This window comes from Trichomycterus rosablanca, chromosome 21, assembly GCF_030014385.1.
Source record: "Trichomycterus rosablanca isolate fTriRos1 chromosome 21, fTriRos1.hap1, whole genome shotgun sequence".
Lineage (NCBI taxonomy): Eukaryota > Metazoa > Chordata > Actinopteri > Siluriformes > Trichomycteridae > Trichomycterus > Trichomycterus rosablanca.
This window is the reverse complement of record NC_086008.1, coordinates 10,166,038-10,189,623: the sequence shown is the minus strand read 5'-3', so window position 1 is coordinate 10,189,623 and position 23,586 is coordinate 10,166,038. Positions and strand designations below refer to the sequence as shown.

The following is a 23,586-nucleotide window of genomic DNA, read 5'->3' as shown; positions in this document are numbered from 1 at the left end:
ATGCTGCAGTTGCCATAGTTACTCTGTTTCCAGCACTGTTTACAGATCACTGCAAAAGTACCTGATTGATTTAAATGTAAAAGTATATTATATATATATATTTTATATTGTAATTGCAAATTGACGTTTGGTGGATGCTTCTGTTAGTCATTTATTATTTACATTTTTAGAAGATTTTTAAAGGTTAAGAGATACTTGAAAGACGAATATTTCTGCATGAACATGAATAAAACCAACTCATCAGAGGTTTGTATTATAAAAGTGCAACACAATTGTTCTCTATAATGCTTTATGAAAACAGTTTATAATATATATATATTTTTTTAATTGACCCTATTAATAAAAGTAATTAAACAAATTTTAAAAGCACTGTGAGGGTTGTGGTCAATTTCATTTGATACATTTTATTATACAGTACATATTTTTGTAGTAGTAGTATTGTGTTATTGTTTTAAAATATATTTAATTTAGCTTTTATGCTGTTTACTTAAATATGTATTACCTTTGTTTAGACAAAACACAAAATACTGCATAAAACATTTTACTTTTATATTTATATACTTTTTATAAAAGTAATTTTAAGGCTTTTATTTTTTGCTATAAAATGGTTTAACATTCAAAACGTTCAAATAGTTTCAACTGGTCTGGCATCACCCAGCAACATTGGCCACTCACTTAATCAATCACTCACACATTCACACTTCACAACCATTTTTGTAGTGGCAAGTCCACCTTCTTCATGTTCTTGGTCAGTAGGAGAACACACCCCTACTGATTTTCCAGTTGTGACATCTTGCCTACACACATCACTGAAGGATCAATGTTTTACTTCTTTTAAGTTTTTTAGGGCTGCACAGTGGCTTAGTGGGTAGCACTGTCGCCTCACAGCAAGAAGGTCCTGGGTTTGATCCCCTGTGTGGAGTTTGCATGTTCTCCCCGTGTCTGCGTGGGTTTCTTCCGTGATCTCCGGTTTCTCCCCACAGTCCAAAAACATGCAGTCAGGTTAATTGGTGACACTGAATTGCCCTATAGGTGAATGTGTGTGTGTGTGTGTGTGTGTGTGTGTGTGTGTGTGTGTCTGTGTCTGCCCTGCGATGGACTGGCGTCCCGTCCAGGGTGTTACTGTGTGCCTTGCACCCATTGAAAAACTCCAGCAACCTCCCCCCCCTTCCCGTGATCCTATTGGATAAGCAGATAAGAAAATAAATGAATGAATTCAGTTATTTATTAAATAATAACAATATATTATTAGAATATAAAGAATTATGTCATATTTATATTTATTTATTTTTTAAAGGTGGTGGGCTCAACTGAATCAGAGAGAAAGATCACATCTTCTAGAGAAGCTGCCCCACAAAAACTCTTTGACTCCAGCAGTGTTTTTCAGACTTCAGAATTCAAGCTGGACAGATCAAATTTGTGTAGTGATGTTATTGTAAAAAATAAAGCAAACACTCAGTAAGTTTTTTGTTTTCAAAGACATCTTCAGTTCTTCTTGCAGTTACATTAGACTGACCTGGATGGTATATTTTGCAGTTATCAAGTGGGCATCGAGTCTATGGGTCAATCACAGTATGAGAGGGCTGTTACCTGCTTCACTAAGGCCATAATGCTGCAACCTAAGCAGGTAAACGACAGAAAATATTTACATGCTGGTTTTCTATAGTAATGTACTAAAATACATTAGTAAATTTGTATATCCTATGTGCAGACACAGCTGTATTTAGAAAGAGCAGAGGCCTATATTCAGCTATGTGACTTCAAGTCTGCAGCCCTAGACTACAAGCATGTCTGCAACATGGAACCACAGATCACAGCCTATCTGCACCGCCTTGCTTTCATTTATTATCTGCAGGTGACCTGAGTGAATGATTAACAACATCTAGCATCATCGAATTAAACACACATGATATCAGTGTACAGACTGTGATGGTGATTTAAATTAAAACAATATATTCAATTCAATTCAATTCAATTCAACTTTATTATATAGCCAAATGTATAAAGACACCTGACTTTGAGCTTTTTGGACATACCATTCATGTACATTAATATAAAGTTGCTTTCTTATGTGGCTGTATAAGAACAAACATTTGGAGTGTGTGTGAAAATGTATTATTATTCCATCAAAAGACCGTTTGTAAGGCAGTGGACTAATTTTGGACAAAATGATCTGGCTAATTATCGAAATTCCAGTTCATTCCAAGGGTGTTTACTGGGGTTGAGGTCATATGTCTGTGCAGGTTTCTGGAGTTTCTCCAGACTTTTTTCACAAAGCTGAAGGCATATGTTTATTTTATATATATGTTAGCAATAGGTATGGCCAAAACTCAATATTTAAGAGGATTGTCCCTAATCTTTTAGTCATAAATTGTAAGTCTGACTCTTTTCTGTACCAATAGGGACAGTGTTGTTTTGACCAGGGGATGTTCTTGGAGGCTTTGACATCTTTTACCAAGGCAGCTGAACTAAGGCCCAATTTTCAGCCTTATCACATGAGACGGTCAGTACTGACTGAAGTCCATCTGCTTTTAAACTACTGACACCACTACAGCTTGCATTACTTTTAAAGAGATAGATTGCTGTACAATCATTTATAAATTTTCACTGGGCGGGTCTGAAAAACACATCACGCACAGGGTTTAGTAATCACAGGGCATCACACACTCACCCCTTTTGCTCTCCTATTTACACCCAGGGCCAATTTAGACACGCCAATCCACCTTCTGCATGTTTTAAAGGGTGAAAAAAACAGAGTACACAGAGCAAACTTAAATAGAATTGCAGCATGACTGATTTTTATGTGGTGTGGATCTTATCTACCAGCAGAGGGAGCTCTGGTTTTACACAAGCCGAGGTGGATTGTGTGTGTGGTACACTCACTGTCCATTTTATCAGCTTCACTTACCATATAGAAACACTTTGAAGTTCTACAATTACTGATTGTCCATCTATTTATTTACATACTTTTTTAGCCTGCTTTTACCCTGTTCTTCAATGGTCAGGACCCCCACCTGACCCCTGCATGACCACCACAGAGCAGGTATTATTTAGGTGGTGGATGATTCTCAGAACTGTAGTTACAATGACATGGTGGTGGTGTGTTAGTGTGTGTTGTGACACAGACTTATTTAAATACCGTGTCCACTCACTGTCCACTCCATTAGTCACTCCTTGTAGATGTAAAATCTGAGATGATCGCTCATCTATTGCTGCTGTTTTAGTTGGTCATCTTCTAGACCTTCATCAGTGGTCACAGGACATATTTTTGGTTGGTGAACTATTCTCAGTCCAGCAGTGACAGTGATGTGTTTAAAAACTCCAGCAGCATTACTGTATCTTATCCAGTCATACCAGCACAACACACACTAACACACCACCACCATGTCAGTGTCACTGCAGTGCTGAGAATGATCCACCACCCAAATAACACCTGCTCTGTAGTGGTCCTGGGAGAGGGCAAATTTGATTCTGAATTTTAAAAACTGATCAACATTTGCCAGAGTTATGGGCAAAGGTACAGAAGTCCCTATTTGATAGTGTATAAATATATATCTATTTTTTTTTTAACAGCTTGGCATGTCTGAGTGCACTTGGTCGTTACATAGACTGCATTTGTCTGGCCACTAACTGGATAGAGAAGGGCACCCCATCATCTGATCTCTTTACTTTTAGAGCACGCTCGTACCATCAACTTAATCAGGTTAGAACACCGGCTTCACAATGGAATTAAACATATTTCAGTTTAAACCAATCTTCTAAATGAAAAGTTATGAAGTTAAAATGAGGGTTACTGTTTTTAGGCCATGCTGTGTTACTATGACCTGAAGGCAGCTCTGAAGCTGAACCCGAACTGTCCAGAGGCGCAGACCCTGTTGATGAAACTGGAGCAGGTAGCCCAAAGCTGTCGACAGCAGGCAGTGACCAAAGCTGTAGCGGGAGAGCTGTCTGATTCTCTGAGCAAGATCACCACTGCTCTAGAACACAACCCTGAAAAGGCTCAATATTACCTTTTTAGGTGAGATGATTTCTATTAAACACAATTTACCACTGAAACTGTGCAAAACGGAAAAATAGGCTTCTATTTTTTACAAACACTCCCTTAATTTTCACTAAAATTTAAGAATTGAAAATTTCAACAAGTGAGTGTTCCCTTTTTACAATTTAAGGGAAGAAAGCAGTTCATTCAAGCACAGAAAACCCACAAAATCCTGAAAAGCAGTACAACGTTTTAGAATTAACGTTAGATTAAATAGGTTTTGATGGTTTCCATGTCTTTCTAATCATTAGCAATTACATTTAGCAAAATATTGAGTTAGATGTTATTTCAAATTGCTTCAGAGTTAAACCACTGACCTAATATTTGACTCGATGGCAGGGTTGTGTAGTCTACAAGCACAGAAAGTTACAGTGTTTATGCTTATGTCAGTATGTGTAATTCAATCTATTATAGGTACACAGGGTAGAAAGACTGTGGTGGAGTAAAGATTATGTGGTTGCATGTCCTAATGTGATTAGTAAGATGAATGCAAACATGCCAGACTGTTTCACAGACTAGTTTTCATTGTGTTCTCTAGATATATACACAGATGTTGCTTATGTGTAATTACCAGGAACATTAGGACATTGACGAGACAGACATACAAAAATGTTTCATTCTAGCTGTTTTCTTTTAACGTGGCAGCTGCTGAAGTAATTCAGTGAGTTGTGTCCTTCCTTATTACCATTTTGGCCAGTGGAGGGGGCACCGTGGCACAGATGTTTGTGTCAGTTTCTTTTAATAGACTATCACTTGTAAGGATTAATTAACTTCAGATGCAAATATATAAATCTATACTGTATAATATATAAATATAAATTACGGTGTCTTCCTCCCAGACTTGCCAGCTCCTTTGTTGGCAAAACTGCTCTTCTCTGAAACCATAATACTGCTCTGTCCAGTTTGGTATTCACTGGCATGTGATGCCAGAATACTTATCTATATTTTTGGTGTCTCAGCGTTTTTCTGCCTTATGATGGAACCGCCCTGGGACAGTAGATTGCCCCAGAGATGGCAAGATGGAGCGGACCTCGCCTGTAAATCCACGTAATGCACGGGTAGCACCAGCTGGGGTGCCGCTCGTGCATTGCCGGTCCTGGCCGGTTCTGGGGGTTTTCTATCTTTCCTTTGTTTCAGGAGATTCTTCATTTGGTTGTGTGGTATACATAAACAAATCCACTGACAATGCTGGTAATGCATAACCACAAACTCTAAGGACAAATTACACAGATTTAGAGTGTCATTTATTTAGAGTATTCTATTTTTAGCAAAAGGAAACGCCAGAATGATTCATGGTAAACTTTACTGATGTGGTAGACTGATAATTGGTTAGAAAGTGCTGAAGTATTTCTTTGATCTTCCATCTCTACAGAGGGATACTATACCGCAGGCTAAAAGACTTCACTGCTGCCATAGAGGACTTGGTGCTCGCTGTGGAATTCAGTAACACTGAACCAAAACATCCTAAGGGACAAAAGCCTGAAGACTTTGAGGATGTAGAGAAAGATGCTAACACTCAGCTGGTGCTCACTTACAATGATTTTGCAGTCCACTGCTTCTCCCAGGGTTTCTACAGTGAGGCCATCACGCTTCTGACTAAGGCCATCAACAAGCAGAGAGATGAGAGTGGGCTGTTTATAAACAGAGGAGGTACGAGTAAAAAAGACACAGTAAAACAGTTCTTAATGCAGTTTGGCTGGAGAACATTCAATGCATTTCAGTGTACTTAGAAATGAATGGAAAAACATGATTTGAAGTCTAAAATGGTTTCTCCAGGCCAAATTATTTTAATCACAGACCCTTGACTTCAACCTTATGCAAAACCTTTAGATTTGTGGATTGCTTACTACAGGTGATGTCTTACTAACCCACATCTGTGCCAGACCTGAAGAAATGCTGGGTGGGGTGTTTGCCACTAATATGCCACTAATTTTTATCAAAATGCCAAAATGTTTCCAGACTGTTTCTTCAAGCAAAAGGAATTGCGTTTTGCTTTGGCTGACTACCAGCAGGCTGATGAGTTGGACCCCCAAAACACTACAATTTGGCTTCGTCTGGCTGTTGCTCACAACAAACTGGGACTGCACAGTTACAACAACCTGTAAGTTTTAGTGCAACATCTTAGCTTTATTTATAATTTAAAAAGCACTTCGCGTATTCCTTAAAGACTTGGATATTAGATATTAAACACTGAATATTTATTAAGACATTTTCAGGAGGCAGCAGAGAGGTTTTCAGCTGCTATTAAGTACAACCCCGGAGAAGCTCAGTACTATGGGAATCGTGCTAGAGCTAACAGCAGAACACACAACATGGAGGAAGCCAATCGGGACGCCATCCGTGCTCTCGTTTTAGATCCGACCAACGATGAGGCAAGTTCATTTGCATGATGAAGCAGAGAGATCACGCTAGTAAAATAAATACATACAGTGCGTTTTAGAAGTGTATAGTGACACAGATGTATTTTAATGAATGAGTGGACATTAGGATAAAGATCAGCATGTCGGCTTTAATTTAAGACTGCAATTAATCTTTATACTGTATAAGGAAGCTTTAAAGACCCACAGTGTTACATATACTCCCTAATTTTTTGGATCATTAGAGGTTGGACAAACCCCATTTCTATAAAAGGACATTTTGTAAAATGCAATAAAAACCTGAGGTAAAGCCTTTAATGAACTAAAACAAGTATAAAGAAATGACGTTTAATGTTTCAGCTGATTGTAATTTGTAAATATGTATAAACAAATTTTGAATTTGATGCCACACTAGGCATGTACAGTAGATGGCCTAGCAGTAAGCTGTGCTAGCCCACTACTGCTGGGATCCAGGGTTTAAATCCCTAGCAGTTCTACTGAATATATGCTATGACTAAGAAAGTGGGGGTGGCCAAAGCCCCGTGATGGATTGGCGCCTTTTCTGGTGTGTGTTACTACATTTGTGTTCAGTTATTGCAGGGTTTAATTTCTAAATTTGTTTATAAAATACAGTTAAGTTGGAAGTTTCAATTTTTTTGGAAAAGGGGTTTGCATATTTGGCAGATGTTTTTATCCCAAACAACTTTTAAGAGAGAGAGAATCTGATCTCAGAGAAGATGTGAATGGTTGATTCTTAGGACATTCATGAGTGCCAGGACCAAAGGTTTCCCAGCAGCACATTGCACATTGCCTCTGCTGGCTTGAGTTCTTCAAGACCTACTATTTTGGAGATGCTCTGACCCAAATGTCTAGCTATCACAATTTGGTTCCTGTCAAATATGTCTAATATATCCCACCCCTTAACAAGTGCCATTGTAAAAAAAACAATCAATGTTGTTGATAGTTACATGTTACTAGATGTCACTACACACTGCCAATTAGTGATAATGCTCTGCAGGTTTCAAGGGAAAGAAACATCTTGTTGTATAAAGTGTTTGAACCCAGTAAAGATGTTGCTGCATACCTCTAAATTCTTCTTGCTAGGGCAATTTGACTCTAAATGTCAATAAAGATGAGTCCTCCAGTTGCACTGGCAGCCACTTTGCTGATGTCACCATGTTTAACAAATGTGGTGCTAGGTTTTAAATTATGATCAGTTTCGTTCTGCTCCAGACTTCTCATTCCATCATGTGGGTACAGATCAAGCTTTGTTTTATCTATCAGTTATATTATGTTCCAGAACTCTACAGGCCTTTAATGCACTGTAGCCTGGGCTTGCTGTTGTAAGGGCTTATTGTTTTGGCTATGTATATAATTGATTTATTCAGATTTTCCAGCTTTATGTTGGCCTGCTTTACTTCGCTGAATGATGGCAGAAATAGATTCCAGATTTAAATTCCACCTCTAGAAACAGTTAGCTCTCTTGTGCAAGGACTAATGATGCAACAAAACACACATGGCCAAGAAGAAACTGAGCAGCCAAATGTTCATTTACTTATGTTCCACTAAAGGCGTTTTCACACCTTTCACACTATAATACAGTCCATAGCAGTATTGGAACTCATTTTGGAAAGGGAATCATCATAGCAGGCGTGTTCTCACAGACCAAATTCAGTGTGAACTGCAGATTCTCAATTCTAACGTCATGTCTGCTGTGCACTAAGTCATTAAAAAATAGGAAACAGTAAGTACATCCATCCTCTATATACACTGATGAGCTGAAACATTATGAACACTTGCCTAATATGCTGTTAAAACAGCTCTGACATCCAGAGAAAGTCAAAGATTTATAAACCTGGACATTACCAGCAGGTCCTTTAATTTCTGTACGTTGCAAGGTGGATAATTAATTTTTGAACACATCTATGCATGTATAAAAATAACAATTTAATAATTTAGCTAATTTTGCAGTTTTGAAGCACTTAATGGTAGCAGAGAAATTACTCAATAGAATCAAGGATTTAAAGAAACTGCTACAATAATTTGGATTTTAACACTCAAGTCTCTAACATCTGCTAAAATTGCTTCCTACACTGTTAAGACCGATATTCTTTTCTTTTACCTCAAAACATTGTTATCCCTTTAATGGTCTCACCAAGAAAATAATGTTTACAATTTTTTTCTTTGCATTCCTTAGTTTTTTTGGGACTATACCAACAACAAACAATTATATTTTTTTACTAGCGCACACAAAATATATATTTTTATATTTTAATTTTTTTCTATTTATTTACACATTTTCTCCCCTTTTTTTTAAGCCTCCCCTGAACCGTGGGCAGTCCTAGCGGACGCCTTCTTTTCGCCCGTGATGCTGCACAGATGCCTCTATCTGCTAACCAGGGTCCTTACACAGTGTTTGAAGACCCCACCCTTTTAGTCCGGTCATCCCACCCTTTTAGTCCAGTCATCCCACCCAGCAGACATGGTGGCCCATTACTGCCAATTGTGCCTGCTAGATGGCACCCAGCTGATCGATGTGTGTATATATATATATATATATATATATTGTCTTCATCCATTTTCTCCCTTTTTCTTTTTTTTTAGCGCGCCCAATTTTTACCAAATTGTGTTATGCTTCCTCTCTACTAGTGCTGACCCCCGCTCCTGATTCAGGAGAGCGAACTGACACAAACGTCCCCCCCCACCCGTGTGCAGTAGCCGACTGCATTTTCTTACCTGCACCAGCCGAATCAGCCCTGTGCACAGAGAGCCACACCCTGATCAGCATTATTCCTCTACTCTGTGCAGACGCCATTAACCAGCCAGCAGAGGTCATAATTGCCTCAGTTATGAGGTCCCTTCGGCTCCCTAAACCTGTATGAACAACAGCCAAACGTTGTTCGTATAGCCGCCCAGCCCAGCCGGATGGCACAGCTCAGATTCAATACGATGTATTCGAATTTCCAGCTCTGGTGTGCTAGCGTATTTTACCACCACCTGAGTGGCCAGCCAAAATATTTTTTAATGAGCCTCTGCCAAACAGTTGAGATGATCACAAAAATGATGCAACTTATCACTGAGGATTTTTCAGCTGCTAGCTTCAAGTTGACACATAGGTTAGAAAGACTGTTTTCTTAAAACCACAAAGTCATCTACCAGTATTTTTGAGTATAACGTGTCAACCAAGGAGTACGGCCCAAATAAGATTATTAAATACAGCTTATTTTTACCTAAGTATTTAGACTCAAAGTAAGCTTAACCAAATGACTGAGCAGACCATTAAAGAGTTTAATTTCAAACAAATAGTGCCACTGTCCAATAACATGGAGTTGCACTTTATTACATTCCTGCATAGCATGTAGTGTTAAGTGGCACTTTATTATTAAACATGAACACAGCAATATTTAGCATTTGTGGTTCATCTAATGGATAAAAACTATTCTAAATGCATACCTTACACATGTGGAATGTGAAATGTGTATCAAATGCCCCATCTGTGTGTTATTCTGAACGTCTGTGGTCAGCTGGTCGCCCTGGTGCTGCAACTGTTCCCAGGCTGCTTTCCATCAGATGTCTTATCCAGTGGCACTGCCCAAATGCTCAAAGCTCAGCTGATGGAGCAGATCCAGAACTGGAAACTTGTAGGCTCTCCTCAGTCAAGGTGGAAAAAAAGTTATTTTTTACGAGGTTGTTATTGTATTCTGTGCCATCATGGCATAATTCAGTGTGAGTACCTTTATTTACTAACCTTGTGCTTATTATTTGTTTTTAGCCTTTCTAATAACTTTGCGAGGATGGACATCAGACATGACTCTCATAGCCAGTCAGAAACTGATTCCAAAAGCCCCACAAGTGTTAAGGATGTGAAAATCAAATCTAAAAAGAGTGTTTCCTCTAAGGATACGGTCGTGAGCAAGGAAAAGGTACCAGCTACACATATCAATGTCAGTTATGTCTGCCACTGTCAAATTATTGCATCCTGTATAGTCCATGTTAGTTAGATTCCCCCTAAAGGATGAGTAAATAATCAAGTGCTTTAACCTTAACAGTCTCTTTGTAATAAATTAACCATTACCACAAAGAATACAGGAACTGCATATGAATACACTAGACTCAAGACTTGACAAACACCACCAGCCAAAGCGGATCCTACACTTAGATGTGCTACACTAATGCTAATTGCTAAACTATAAACATGACAAGCAGGGAAAAGTGGGCACAATATAGATGACAAACACAGACAAGGATAAGCTAGAACTGGAGCCAAAACAAGAATCAAGAAAACTGAACCATGACAGGATAACTCACAAACCAGCTTTCATTAGAGCTTTACACTCTCAATCACTATGACAATTACAATCTCAGAGTAACATTTACATACATACACAATGCCCAAATCATATGGGCCAATGCAGAGAAGGTAATGAGCACATAACAGAGAAACAGCTGGGGATGGTTAACACAAGGACAAATCATGGACAAGGGTTGGAGACAAGGGGGTGTGACACAAAACAACAACAAAGACACTGCGTGCTGTACAGACTAATGGTCAAAACAAAAACAAAGAGTCAGTTTGTCAAGTAAAATGGCTCCATTCGTGACACAAGTAAATGGGTTTAAATCTGAAATCTCAAAACATTGTTTTTTTTTTTGTTTTAGACACACTAGCATCTTCAGTTCATCTTTTTAAAATTTCCCAAATACAGTTAAACATAATGACATACTGAGATGTAATGTACCATTAAGTCATTTTCACGCTATTAGTGGGAAGCCCAAGCCAAAATATAGCAGTAGTACCAACAGTGCCAACACAATACTGGTCTTGTCCTAAACTAAGCATACAGATGTAGATTATTTGTATATCAACCAGTTTTAATAAGTCACAATACACATTTCAATATAATGTTAATAAATTGAGAACTAATGTGCATTTAAAAGCTGCCTCCCTTTTATACCCAGTATAAACGTGTCTGTTTGTGCCAAACCAGCCCGGTAACGCAGCAGTTTTAATCATCAATAAAGTTTAATAGAAATTCAGTAGGCTATTTATAACATGTGGTCTTGGTACATTGAGCCTATTAAGCACTATTAAGCTTTTTTACATTAGGTGTTAAGAATGTGGCATGATAGGGTGCATTTTCACCCATTACAACCAACCTACTTTTTTAATTGTGGTATTTGTGGATGTTAGCCTGGTCTTAAATGCATTTCTAAGAAAGCATGTTGAAGCCTTTGTGTTCTTTGTTGTTGTGTTTTAATAAAATATTAATAAAATTCTGATTTATGATGTAACAAATGTTTTTGAATGCAGTCTAATGTTTATGTGGTATGTACCAGGTAACCTCGACCGTGAAGAAGCTTCTGCATAAGAGGGAGTCTCTGAGTTACACTGGACCTCGCCTCGCCCCTCTGTGCCCTCCAGAAAAAATGAAGTCTGTTGCAGGCTCGACCGAGCGTCCATACTCCTGGAAGAACTTCAAAGGCCTCGGCCTTAACTGCTAATGGTGTCAGTAAAGGTGCACTGGGTTAAATATAATGACTTAATCATGAGTGACCTGAGGCAGAACAGTAATTATGTTTGATGCATTCAATCAGTTTAAAATGGGATTATAGTATTGGTAGTATAAAAAGATCCAAACCAATAGCATTTGAATCTAGGGTTATGGTTAAAGTTGGTCAAGATGTAGAAAATGACTAAAGTGTAATTACATTTGAAACACATAGTCCTCATTTCACTTTCTGTCATCCCTGTGAAGTTATCCAGCTTCCACCTGATTAAATGTCTGGTGTTATTTTCTTAATTTTCTCTATTAACTGGATGGATGTCCCATTTAATGCACCTTGTACCAAGTGAAGTGTAACAGAGGAGGTTTTTCCACATACAGTGTTTTATTTCATCTTATTAATTAAAACACATTACTCAAGCAAAGTGTGCATCCCAGGGAAAACCTTTGCCATGACTGGTTGTTAGCGTGACAAACATGACTAATTCCTACAAATAAACCTTAGTTGATGTGAATGGCTTGTGATCGAATCGATTTGGATGTTTACCATGTGGTATGGACAAATCTGAAAATGATGTATTATTTCTATTTGATTTGGTCCATCGCTCGCTTATCACATTTGCGTGAGGGGTTGTTTTGTTCAGAGCAGCTGTTCTTCAGAGGCTGGGAGTGCAGCTGAGAGAAGGCTGTGATGCCGTCTAGAAAACAATCCAACAGCTGATCCCAAGTCCCTGTCAGAGACTTCCACACAACCTCAAACAAACGGTGCAGCACATACTTTAAGTCTCTCGAGGACGGTTCTAGACTTTATGGCACACTAACAATAGAGCATTACACATTACATGGTGTCTGTGATTCTGATTTTTAATGTCCTTGTCTATGATGATATTCTTTTTTTCTGAAGTGTAGACATCAGTTATAATTTGTAATTGACCGTTCAGTCCCGTTCAGTGTAACTTGACAAGCGCAGCTGTCTGAAGCATGACCACACAGACTTCATGGAACATTAACCAAATTTATGTAATATGTAATATTTTGATAATAGTATTTTTTTCTAATTTACTACCAAAAGGTCTTAAGAAATGTACCCTTTACTCCTTTTCCTGTTATTAAAAATACCAACTTTTATTAAGACAGACTGATAGGAAAAATATTTATGCGTAAATACTTCTGTGTTTTTCTAACGTCTCTAAGAGTAGAATGGCTTGCTAGTCTCTTCATTGTAATATGCACACCAGTAACAGTAATTAAAGCACAGTGCTTGCAATTAACCAACTATCAACAATTTTGGCTGTGCCCCTTACTGTAGAAGAATATACAGTAGAACACCTTTATTTGTCATATATACATATACAGGTGTACAGTACAGCTTGTTTGGAAACTGGGGTCAGAGCGCAGGGTCAGACATTGTACGGCGCCCCTGGAGGAGAGAGGGTAAAGGGCCATGCTCAAGGGCCCAACAGTGGCTGCATGGGAGAGCTGGGATTCAAACTCTTAACCTTTCAATTGATAGCCCAAAGCCCTACCCACTAGGCTACCACTGTCCCATTATACCAAATAGTTTGTCCATTTAGTACGCAACTATTGGTGTCAACTACCAGAGACTGGATTAGCATGCACTGTTCTTTGAAGCAAAGCAATATTAATTCATACATGTCCAAATCCTAATCAAGTGCTAGTCAAGTAAGCTATACAGCTTTTATTTTTAAAGTAGTCTGCTAATGTTGCATCAGTTTGCCTTAATGCTTCTTGTCCTATTGTCTGTTGCATTACATTTAGCCAATCAGATGCAGCCTTTACCAAATAAAAAAACTTGCAGACTTAATGACAAATGTACCTACTTGCACTCCCATCAGCAGCATGTAGAGTCGCAGAAGCATGCAGTCTGTATCAAATATGAAAAGTAAGCTAAACCTGACTCTAAATCTGTAAAAAAAAGAAAAAAAAACTTTAATGAACTTTCACATTTTTATCACCAGTAATCTTGCTTCATTGTAAACTAGTCTGTTTTTCTGTTTCCACAAAATAAAAACAACCAGATTGCTAATGCTGGGGTGTGGTTTAGGTTTTTTTGACAGACCGATAATTCCAAACAAGCTTGGCATGGAATTAACACCAAATCTTTGGCATTCGCTTTTAATACTAAATAAGGAATAAGAGAATAGACTCTATTTGGGATTGACTCTAAGACGTAATATTGTGAGTACACATACAACTCATTTAGGATTTTTCAAGACATATTGGCAATATTATTTATTAAAATATAGAAAAAATATGGCTATATGTCCTCTCAATGTAAACAGGCACAACACTGTTAAAAGTTGAAAATATAAATTGAGGTGCCTGGACAAACTGTAGAGCAGCTCCAAACCATCCAGCCACCTATTAACTCAATTAACTAAATGAATACACAAAATGAACTTTTGTAGTGTCAAAGCTTGGTGGAGCTAACTCAGACTGTTTATGTGTGAGGGCCAAACCACAAACAAAGTGGTTTTAAACAGACGGTAGCATAAACGAGCTCAAAAGTGCTTCACACAACCGTAATAAAAGCATCAGGTTACTTTTTTTGGCGAGAATCTGGACTTGCGGCCAGGATAGACAGGAGCTGGCAGCTTTAACCCCAGACAAAAACACCTTTTTCTGGGCACATAAGCTAGCGCCCTGGCTCTCGGTCAAAATATGCTTTGTGAGACCGAAATTTTATTCACATTTGGCAGGAGACTGTTTTGTCTAAAACATGGCACGTGCATTTGTCATCTTTGGAAAGTTTTAGGAACAGGCTGACGGAACGAAGTTAAATGGCCGGAACTGATGAAGAATGAGTGGAGTTCGTGGATTAGACAGATTAATTAGCTTGGAGCAGAAGAAAAGATAATACAAATTGTAAATACATAATACAAAATTTAATTTAAAAATAAACATTTACAGTGCAGTTACTCTATTTCATATAAAACATACATCATTAAAGCACAACATTAAATCAAAGTGATATTACAATAAATAAATATATTTACACAGTTAATGACCTGTTGGATACTGAAAGTTCACAGAATAAAACTGTCTGCACACACTGGAATAAACACTTTGCACCTGCTACTAGAATTATTGTTTGCTTTTGGTTCCTGGAAAAATTCTGTTTCGTTTAGCTGTGTTTGGATGTCTAATGGGCCAGATGACAACAATAAATATGATAAATATTATTTTTCCTTTAATGCCGCATTTTTTAACATTTTTAACCAAATTTAACGGCCATTTCTCGGTAAGAAATGTAGACGAGAGTAGACGAGTCTCTCTTGAGGTGCATCTTTAAAGACAGTTTATTCATTCTGGAGAAATAAAATGTCTGCTATGTTTTGTGACTTGCAAACTTTCCAGCTGAACATGAGCACTTTTTGTGACCCTAAGACTACCTTGGTTTATGTGACAAATTCAGATTCATGTGCATGGTTAAACTGAACTAATAAGTATTGTTCTGCATGTATTCATTAATGTATTGCATTCCAATATATTTAATATAAAATATGATGCATATTCAGTAAGCATTTAAAATAAAGTGTTTTTGGTAGCAACGTTTCTGAAGGTTCACTGTACCAATGCACTTGTTCTCCCTGTGGTTCTCCTAAACACTAAGTTAGTTTAATTATATAAATTTTTGCAACTGGTAAATTAATGTAACTAAAATAAAACAGGGCAAAATTTTTGACTAAAACAGCATGAGTTTTCTTTTCACTGTAACAAATCAGGCAGATTGTTAATAAAATAAAAAGATGCATGGAGCAGTTTGCACATTGCGATTATACTTTAGAAGTTTGGAGCAGAAATGTCCAGCACAATGGTCATTTAATTTTTTTTGCAAGGCATAGATCAGGGCAAAAATAAATAAATAAATTCTAAAGCTTTAACTCTTCCCAAGACCACCGTGGCCTTTATTATTTTTAAAAGGAAAAAGAGTTGGCCATCCAGCAAAATCCAGGCAATCAGGCTTTTATGGCAAAGTGGTGAGACAGAGGCCAGTTTGGAGTTTGCCAAACATCATGAAGAAAAAGATTTTCTGTTCTTTTGATCTTATAAGTAAGAATTGAACTCTTTGGGCTGAACAGCAAGCCTAATACCATCTCTAATGATGAGGGTCACTGGTAAAAATGGCAGGACAGATAAATACAGCCAAATACAGGAATATCCTTAAAGAAAACCTCCTCCTCCAGTGCTCAAGTCCAAGATGTATGGAGGATCTGCCATAAAAAGTAGGATAAACTGCCCAACTCCAAGCGTGCAAAGCTTGTAAATATGTAGCCTAATAGACTTACAGCTGTAATTGCTGCCAAAAGGGCTGCTACAAAGTCCAAGTATTGAATAAAGTCTAATTACTTTTGTGAAAGAGAGATTTTACTTTTTGATTCATAATTAGTTTTTAAAAAACATGTTTCTACTTTGTTATATATATATATATATATATATATATATATATATATATATATATATTGTCAACAATAGCAATAGAAGAGAAACATGAGAAAAGACCACCACCATTCTTGCCTAACAGAGCATGTTCTAAAATATGTGTATTAAACCTCCTACTTACAAAAGCAAAAAAATAATTGGCAGCCCTGTCTGAAGTGCTGTCTGGAAAACAGCTGTACTCTGAATACAAATGCTTTATTTTGGTATCCTGAATATAAATTTGAATTATTTGTATTCTATAACTGCCCAACCCTGTTTGCATGTCTACATATTTGTAGCTTTCAGTATCCTTCTTTTAAAAATAAAAACGTTATGTTTGTTGGCTGCGTAGTGTACGTCAGAGTCTGTCACCCCAATCCTTTTGGCTTGGCTTGGTGAAGATCACATAACTGTCTTCACTGTTGAATTGCTACTACCAGACATCTTTGACTGTTTGATGGTGCGTGATAAGGAGTGGTGAAATGGCAGGCCAGGGCCGCAGGCTCGCATCCAGGGCTTCTGGGCTGTCGTCCAAACGGTACGAGCTTTTGCTTTCACTGAAGGTTGGGACGTCTGTGATCCAACCAGCCAAAAAATAAATAATAAGAAAAATAAATAACCATAATATTTAAGTATTTAAGCATCATTCATGTTTAACAAATACATTTTTTGCACTACTATTTAACTCTAAGCATGCATACTAGCCCTACCACTACAAGAAAGGGACTTCATACACAGCAGCAGAGGGTATAGCATTTGAGTTTGGCTGCGTTGCGGCCCGTCCCTGCGTATCGGTTTTTCTTGGGTAGCAGCAGTACGAAGGACACAGCTAGTGACAGGTGGTAAAAGCTGTGCACATAAGCATAGTCCCACTCCTGCAGGTACAAAAAGGAAGTTATCTTATAGATCTAGGCAATCACTTTTTGACAGCATACTTTGAAAGACAGAAAGCAAATGCTTGTAGCCTTTATACCTCAAAATAAAAGCGAAGCATCAAAGCCAGGGCTCCAAAGCAACACCCCGGTCCCACTTGTTGAGTGTACACACTTTTATCTGGGTAGAGGCCCTTCTTCTCTTTCATTTTTTGTAACTGAAACAATAGAAAGACAATGTATGCAAGAGTGATTGCACTGATATGGTCTCTCAACTTTTTCACCCTTAGTAACTGCTTTATCCTGATCAGCACAGCCAGTTTGCACACATGGACTCCTGGCCACAGTTGGCTATGGCATCATCGGGGCTGAACTTTGATGAAAGGTAAATACTTTTCTATTGTGCCACTTACAATACACAAGTCTCAGCACCAATAATCTTTAAATACACAAAACAACTAACCAAATGCTACAGAATTTTTCTCTATATATTTTGCAATAATTTTTCTCTCTCACCCATTTGACGGTGATCATAAGCACAGCTGTGCCAATGGGCCCAGAGTAGATACCGTAGCCCCAGCGGTCCTGATAAATCCTTACCGCAGAGGTAAGCACTCCAAACATGGTGAGCGTGGAGCGCTTGGGCTCCTCGAAATCCCCTAAAGCTGGATGAGAGGAAACAGGAGAAAATGAGTACTACTTTTCACATGACATGCTGGAATGCCAGACATAAACATATGTCATATTGTTAGCATGACTTTAAAAAAATAACATTCAAATGTCTTCTTTAATAGCATCAGTTTACCACATCCTGAAAAACTGTGTAGCTTTTTGAAAGTTTATACAGTATTAAACATATGTTTAGGGTTCTATCAGTTTGTTTTAATCACTTAAATTGAAGTATTTCAGGTTGAAAGATCTTTAAACTTACCTAATAATGTGACCCATATAGAGATAGATGTGCCATAAACGCTGAAATACTCCAAAATCTCGTACTTCATGAAGCATAAAACAGACAGGCCTGGTCCATCACATGCATGATAAATCTGAAACAAAATAGAAAGACTATTCAAGTACATATGTATAAAATCTACAAAGTGTGGGGGATCTGCACACCAACACGTTAACCTCATCCCTTTGCTGCTAAACCAATTTGAAGGCATAAGAAATTTGCAGAAGAATATTAAGACACTAGACCAACACCTGACATTTAACCTAAAATGATTCTTATTGTAAGAATCCTGGAATGTTTTACAATGTGATAAGCAGCTGTAGAAAAATGTTGTTGCTGCTAAAGGGCTGTCTGCATTCCCAGTTCATCATGAAAAGTACAATTGTTCGTGTGCTATTTCTTTAGCAAGAACTTGGATGAGGACAAGATCATGTTTTAAAAAGAAATGATAAAGGGTTGATGAACTTTTTGTCCCTGCAACTGCCTTATTTGCTGGAGATACAGCTGTTTAGGCTGTCTACACAATACAGAATTGTTGAATAGTTATTTATGGTTGATTCAGATTTGCGGGGACCTTACTGATAGTGTTTCTCCAGAACATTCTATATTCTGTTCGGGTTTTCAGGCTTCTTAATGGTTTATACATTATTCATTGTTTCTCTAACTGTATCCATATATCTTCCTCTTTTACCCTCAAATCCACCAAGCATAATTGTCTTCTCCAATTAATGGGTTCTTCTTATAATGTGTCCAATACAAGGGAGCTTCAGTTTGGTCCATATGATTTTACCATGGGCCCAAAAATGTATCATTAGTTATATACGTTGTACAATGTCAGACATTTATTTATAAGGATTTTAACGCTTTAATGTTTTACACACTTTGGTTACATTCAAGGTAGTTACTCATTACACAAGATTCATCAGTTCACAAGTTTAACGTCAAACACAGTCATGGACAATTTTGTATCTCCAATTCACCTCACTTGCATGACTTTGGACTTCGGGAGGAAACCCATGCACACATGGGGGGAACATGCAAACTCCCCACAAAAAGGATCCAGACCGCCCCACCTGGGGATCAAACCGAGGACCTTCTTGCTGTGAGGCGACAGTGCTACCCACCGAGTCACCGTGTCACCCCAGTGTAAGACAGAAAGGGACTTCTGTACCTTTGCCCAAATGTAAACTGTGGCCATTTTACTAATTAAAAATATTGGTTACCTTGACAACATTTGTGTTTCCACTTAACAGTAGCAGACAACAATATTATAACGCAAGATTTTTACCACTAAAGACAGAATTTTATTTATGAACTTATGTATCTGCTTAAAGGTTATAAACTGTATGAGTTTACTTTCTGAATTTCCAGAGAAAAACTGGAAAAAGAAGGAGTTTGCTGCGTGAAATTGCTGCGTAAGATCTGTGAAATTGGTAGCTACAAAAGACTAAAAGGAAGCAGCCAACCGACAGCATAGTGCAAGTACAGGAGGACAAAACTCAGCCCCATTGTTAAAATCATTATCAAATTTTATAAGGTATTGTAGCTACTTGCCTAAGGTGTGGTGGGCAATAAAATAGTCACTTGAAATGCAAAATGTTTATCTTAATAGTGACAAAAATAGAGGATAACAGCACACATATCACAGAAAATATACCCATAAGTTTCTTACCGATGTGAAGAACATGGTAAAGAAGTAGATCATAGCCTCCATGTGGAAGCCTCTCTTTGTTGCCACACTGGCTGCAGGCAAAAACACCAAGCTGCTTACGGTAGGCAGCAACATCTTAGCAATAAATGCTCCCATTTTGCACCTTCTAGATCACTGGAACACGTTTAAGTACACTAGATTTAAGAACATATATTAAGAACGCTTAGGTTTACTGTGTATGTCTTCGCATTCAAACAGGTTTGAAGATGTGATAGAAAGTGGCAAGCTGTCTTGCTGTATACATTCGCAGCCCTACAGCTGGCCCTTTTGGGAGACCTTTAAATATTAAATGGCCCAGAGAGCAGCAGACAGGCCTTCATCAGCAAAACAGCTGTCAGTGTGCAGCAGTTTCAGAAGCCGGCACTACCCCCACCCTTACTATGTCACACAGTTTTGAGATTCTAGAAAGTATGAAGCAGTGACACAAAACAAATCCATCTGTGGATGATTACTTTTTCTTTCCATAGTGCTAGCTTCGCCCAGGTGTAGTGCCAAAGATTCCAAAGAATATTTCACCCTCATGCCTTGGGTTAAGCCTCAATATGAATACTTTAGAATGTTTTTGTTCTCTTTTTCTCTCTGTGCAGTACCATATTTAATTATGTTGTTCCTTATGGGTAAATCAATTCTTAGCAGTGGTTGTAGAAACAACTGTCTCTTATTGGCTTGTTGATGTTGGCCTGCAAGAGTAATCCACAGTACCTGTAAGCGTCACAGCTGCTCTTTTGACGTAAATGTGGTTCAGAGGGTTGAACGACTAGGATGGCAGGGATGCAGTCCCGCAGAGCAGAGAATCTTATGAGGGCTATCTGAAAAAAAAAAAGATGAGTGGCTGAGAGCAGGTCCATGAATTTTACCTTTCTAAGTTTTGTGTGGTTGAATCATTCCACAATGCATGCTGCTAGCTTTTGCCTTATGCTAATGCTGTAGTTGTATGAGGGTTCCTCAAAAAGTTTTCGCACTTTTTTTTTAACTCTATTTATTAAGAATTTCAAAAATAAATGACATCACGTTTCTACATAGTCACCTTCTGATGCATTATTCCCAGCGTTGTACCAACTTTTTAGTGGCATCAGCAAAAAATTTTTTTGGTTAAGCATGTAGTCACTGATGCGCCGCTGCTTTCACATCATCACATGAAAATCTTCCTCCCCTTAAAGCTTATTTGAGCGTCCAAAGAGGTAAAAATTAGATGGCGCTAAATCTGGACTATAAGCGTCTCTCAGTCTCTCAGACACGACCAATTACTACTCCTCCCACCCTCACCGTTTCACAGATTTACTTTTGTCACAGATTTACTTTTTATTCATTGGTTCCGCCAGTTCATAAGCTTAAATGATCAAAGTGTTTGTAGCACCAGTAGCGCAACATTCTTCTTAAGTGGTTTAGGGATGCAGAAACTATTAATAATTTGCTATTTATTTTTTGTAAATCCATTATAAAATGTGCTCACTTTGAAGGTGAGTAAAAGTAACACACATTAGTTGCCAAAACTGATTTGCAACTAATTCGACCATTTAAAAATTAAAAAACATCATACTAACGTAATGACTTGTACTTAATGGTAATTAGTAGGGATGCATCAATACCATTTTTTCCCAGCCGAGTACAAGTACATGTATTTTTGTACTTGCCGATACCGATACCAATACCTATTGGATCAGATATCTGACATGCTAGAAAACTCGATCCGGTCGCCGAGCGCTCGGCGAGCCGGTCGGATTGAGTTGTTGGATAGTTCACACTTAGCGATCGAGAGCCGAGTTTTGATCGCCGAGCGAACGCTGAGTTGCTCGCGAGCCGGCAAATCTAGCACCGACCAGTCGCCGAGCGAAAATCAGGGCAAAAATCGTGTTGTGTGAACTAGGCATAACGCAGCAACGTGCACTAGGCACACGGTATCGGATGTTTAGTATCGGAGCCTCGTTTGCGAGTACGAGTACAAGTTAATGAGCGCGGTATCGGGCAAATACCCGATAGCAGTATCGGTACTCATGCATCTCTAGTAATTAGTTATGCTGGATTTAAAACTCCGAAGCCTTAATCCCAAGACCATATTGGTTTTTGTACACAAGATAATTCACCCTGAATTGAACTGGTTTCTGCTACGTTCAAATAAAAAATAAAAAAGGAGCTAGTAACCTATTAACCACTGGTGTACTGGAAGTTTGCTATAGAACTGCTTAGGCTAAATTAATAAAAAACTAAACGTAGGCTAAATGAATAATAGCTGAAATGTAACATTTCTACATTATACATTAGTCAAACAAATTTCAAGTGGACATAATGGATTGCAAAAATAGGTTAAATGCTTCAATGATTGTATTTATAATTAATAAACAAACACAAATATTTTTTATGCCGGCTAGTCATATTTAAAATGTTCGGAACAACTACTATAAAATGCTTGCTTAATATAAACTTGGTAATGATTTGATACATTTACATTTATCATATGGTAATTTTAATTCTGAGTTCCAAGTACTAGCTGAATACACTATTTGTTCAAAGATCAAAAGATCTTGGTCCATCAAGTGATATACATAGTCCTTTTTAAAAATAAGATATTAACTTAATATCACCACATGGCACACTATGATGACCCCATCTTAGTTCTTCTTGCTTGGAAGTTATATAGTTTTTCAAGACACAAGTTATGTTACCCTAAACAGTTGAAAAACCCATCAGCATAAAAAAATGGGTTACTAAGCTCTCTGGGCTTTGTGGCTGCTCACAGTTGTCCTCTACTTTCAGCTGTCCCACCTGCCTTTGGAATACAAAGAGTGCAGTGTCGTGAGGGAGTGTAGCTCATGCCACACGTTCCCTAAGCAACTTTCTAAATCTGTCTCAAGAAAAAAAATGGAAATGAATTTTAAGCCTTACAAGCTTACGGTTTTTTTTTTTGTAAACACTCTTTTCTGAAATAAAGTTAGTTGGTCATTGTAAGAATGTTTTTAAAAAGGCATGTGGTGGATATGGCACACACATAGTCTTTCTCACTATCATTACAGTTAACTTTAGAAAAAGATTGTGTTTTAGATTGCTGCTGTGATATCAAATCAGCTTCTCTCACCCACCCCCACCCCCCAAAAAACAAAAAGAAACTCCCCTCTGACATTCCTAAAGAAATACTGACAAGTATGTGGACACCCCTCCTAAGTATCAAGTTCAAATGTAGTGAGGCAAATTTAAGAACCATTTAGAACCAAAAGAACGATAACTTGGGAACAGTTATGAGGAATCCCATCCGGCATTCCCACCCTCAGACAAGTCAAGTATTGTCTGTATAGGTGCCCAGCCTGCAGGTAGCAGAGCCGAGATTTAAACTCAAGAGTTTGAGATGTCAGCTCTGGTGGACTAGCCACTTGTGTACAACACTATAGCATTTTAAAACTGAGGGGTAGTAAAATATGTTAACTAAAGTACAATTTACAAAATACTAAAATGAATAAAAATGATCTTTTTGTAGGGATAATAAAGGTATTGGTTCTGAGCTTTGTAATACCAAGTTTCAAAAAGCTGATTTTTGGAATACTTGATGTGCAATGTGGCCTAAAAGGGTCTGTTTGTTCTAACCTTGACAAATTTTCTTAATAGTAAATATTAATACTGACCCTATAAATTGCCTCTATGTTTACAAGTGTTTACTTATTGTGATGCTTTAAAATTTGGATTCATATCAGGGTACCAACTCAGCTTCAAAGCACT

General features: G+C 37.9%; 2 protein-coding genes across 5 annotated transcripts; one reads left to right on the top strand and one right to left on the bottom strand.

Annotated features, from left to right (window-relative positions):
• Positions 1-48: 48 nt before the first annotated feature.
• On the top strand, positions 49-17,920 carry LOC134335214 (tetratricopeptide repeat protein 16). Of its 4 annotated transcripts, XR_010015555.1 has the most exons (15): positions 49-246; positions 1,298-1,458; positions 1,537-1,627; positions 1,712-1,855; positions 2,403-2,503; positions 3,574-3,703; positions 3,804-4,018; positions 5,412-5,689; positions 5,999-6,140; positions 6,246-6,411; positions 9,921-10,057; positions 10,169-10,319; positions 11,734-11,912; positions 17,506-17,600; positions 17,753-17,920. XR_010015555.1 is itself a non-coding variant. In XM_063017703.1 (14 exons), exons 1-13 carry the CDS (start codon positions 217-219, stop codon positions 11,896-11,898), a joined length of 1,911 nt encoding a protein of 636 aa, XP_062873773.1. In that variant the 5' UTR covers positions 49-216; the 3' UTR covers positions 11,899-11,912; positions 17,506-17,920. The 4 variants fall into 4 exon arrangements, 3 of the variants coding, with proteins under 3 accessions (XP_062873773.1, XP_062873774.1, XP_062873772.1); XM_063017703.1 differs by having other exon boundaries at positions 17,506-17,920; XM_063017704.1 differs by lacking the exons at positions 17,506-17,600; positions 17,753-17,920 and having other exon boundaries at positions 3,831-4,018; positions 11,734-13,900.
• Positions 17,072-19,974, bottom strand: mymk (myomaker, myoblast fusion factor). Its single transcript, XM_063018161.1, has 5 exons — positions 19,840-19,974; positions 18,147-18,261; positions 17,732-17,880; positions 17,317-17,433; positions 17,072-17,218 (listed from the first exon to the last, which is right to left on the bottom strand). Exons 1-5 carry the CDS (start codon positions 19,972-19,974, stop codon positions 17,072-17,074), a joined length of 663 nt encoding a protein of 220 aa, XP_062874231.1.
• Positions 19,975-23,586: the final 3,612 nt, after the last annotated feature.

Excerpts from the sequence above, each read along its gene's own strand:
- LOC134335214 (XM_063017703.1), top strand. The coding sequence starts at position 217 with ATGAACATGAATAAAACCAACTCATCAGAG. Across the intron at positions 247-1,297 it reads ATAAAACCAACTCATCAGAG|GTGGTGGGCTCAACTGAATC; the intron begins GTTTGTATTATA and ends TATTTTTTAAAG. Across the intron at positions 10,320-11,733 it reads CGGTCGTGAGCAAGGAAAAG|GTAACCTCGACCGTGAAGAA; the intron begins GTACCAGCTACA and ends GGTATGTACCAG.
- mymk (XM_063018161.1), bottom strand. The coding sequence starts at position 19,974 with ATGGGAGCATTTATTGCTAAGATGTTGCTGCCTACCGTAAGCAGCTTG. Across the intron at positions 18,262-19,839 it reads TTACCATGTTCTTCACATCG|ATTTATCATGCATGTGATGG; the intron begins GTAAGAAACTTA and ends ATTTTGTTTCAG. Across the intron at positions 17,881-18,146 it reads TATATGGGTCACATTATTAG|CTTTAGGGGATTTCGAGGAG; the intron begins GTAAGTTTAAAG and ends CCTCTCATCCAG.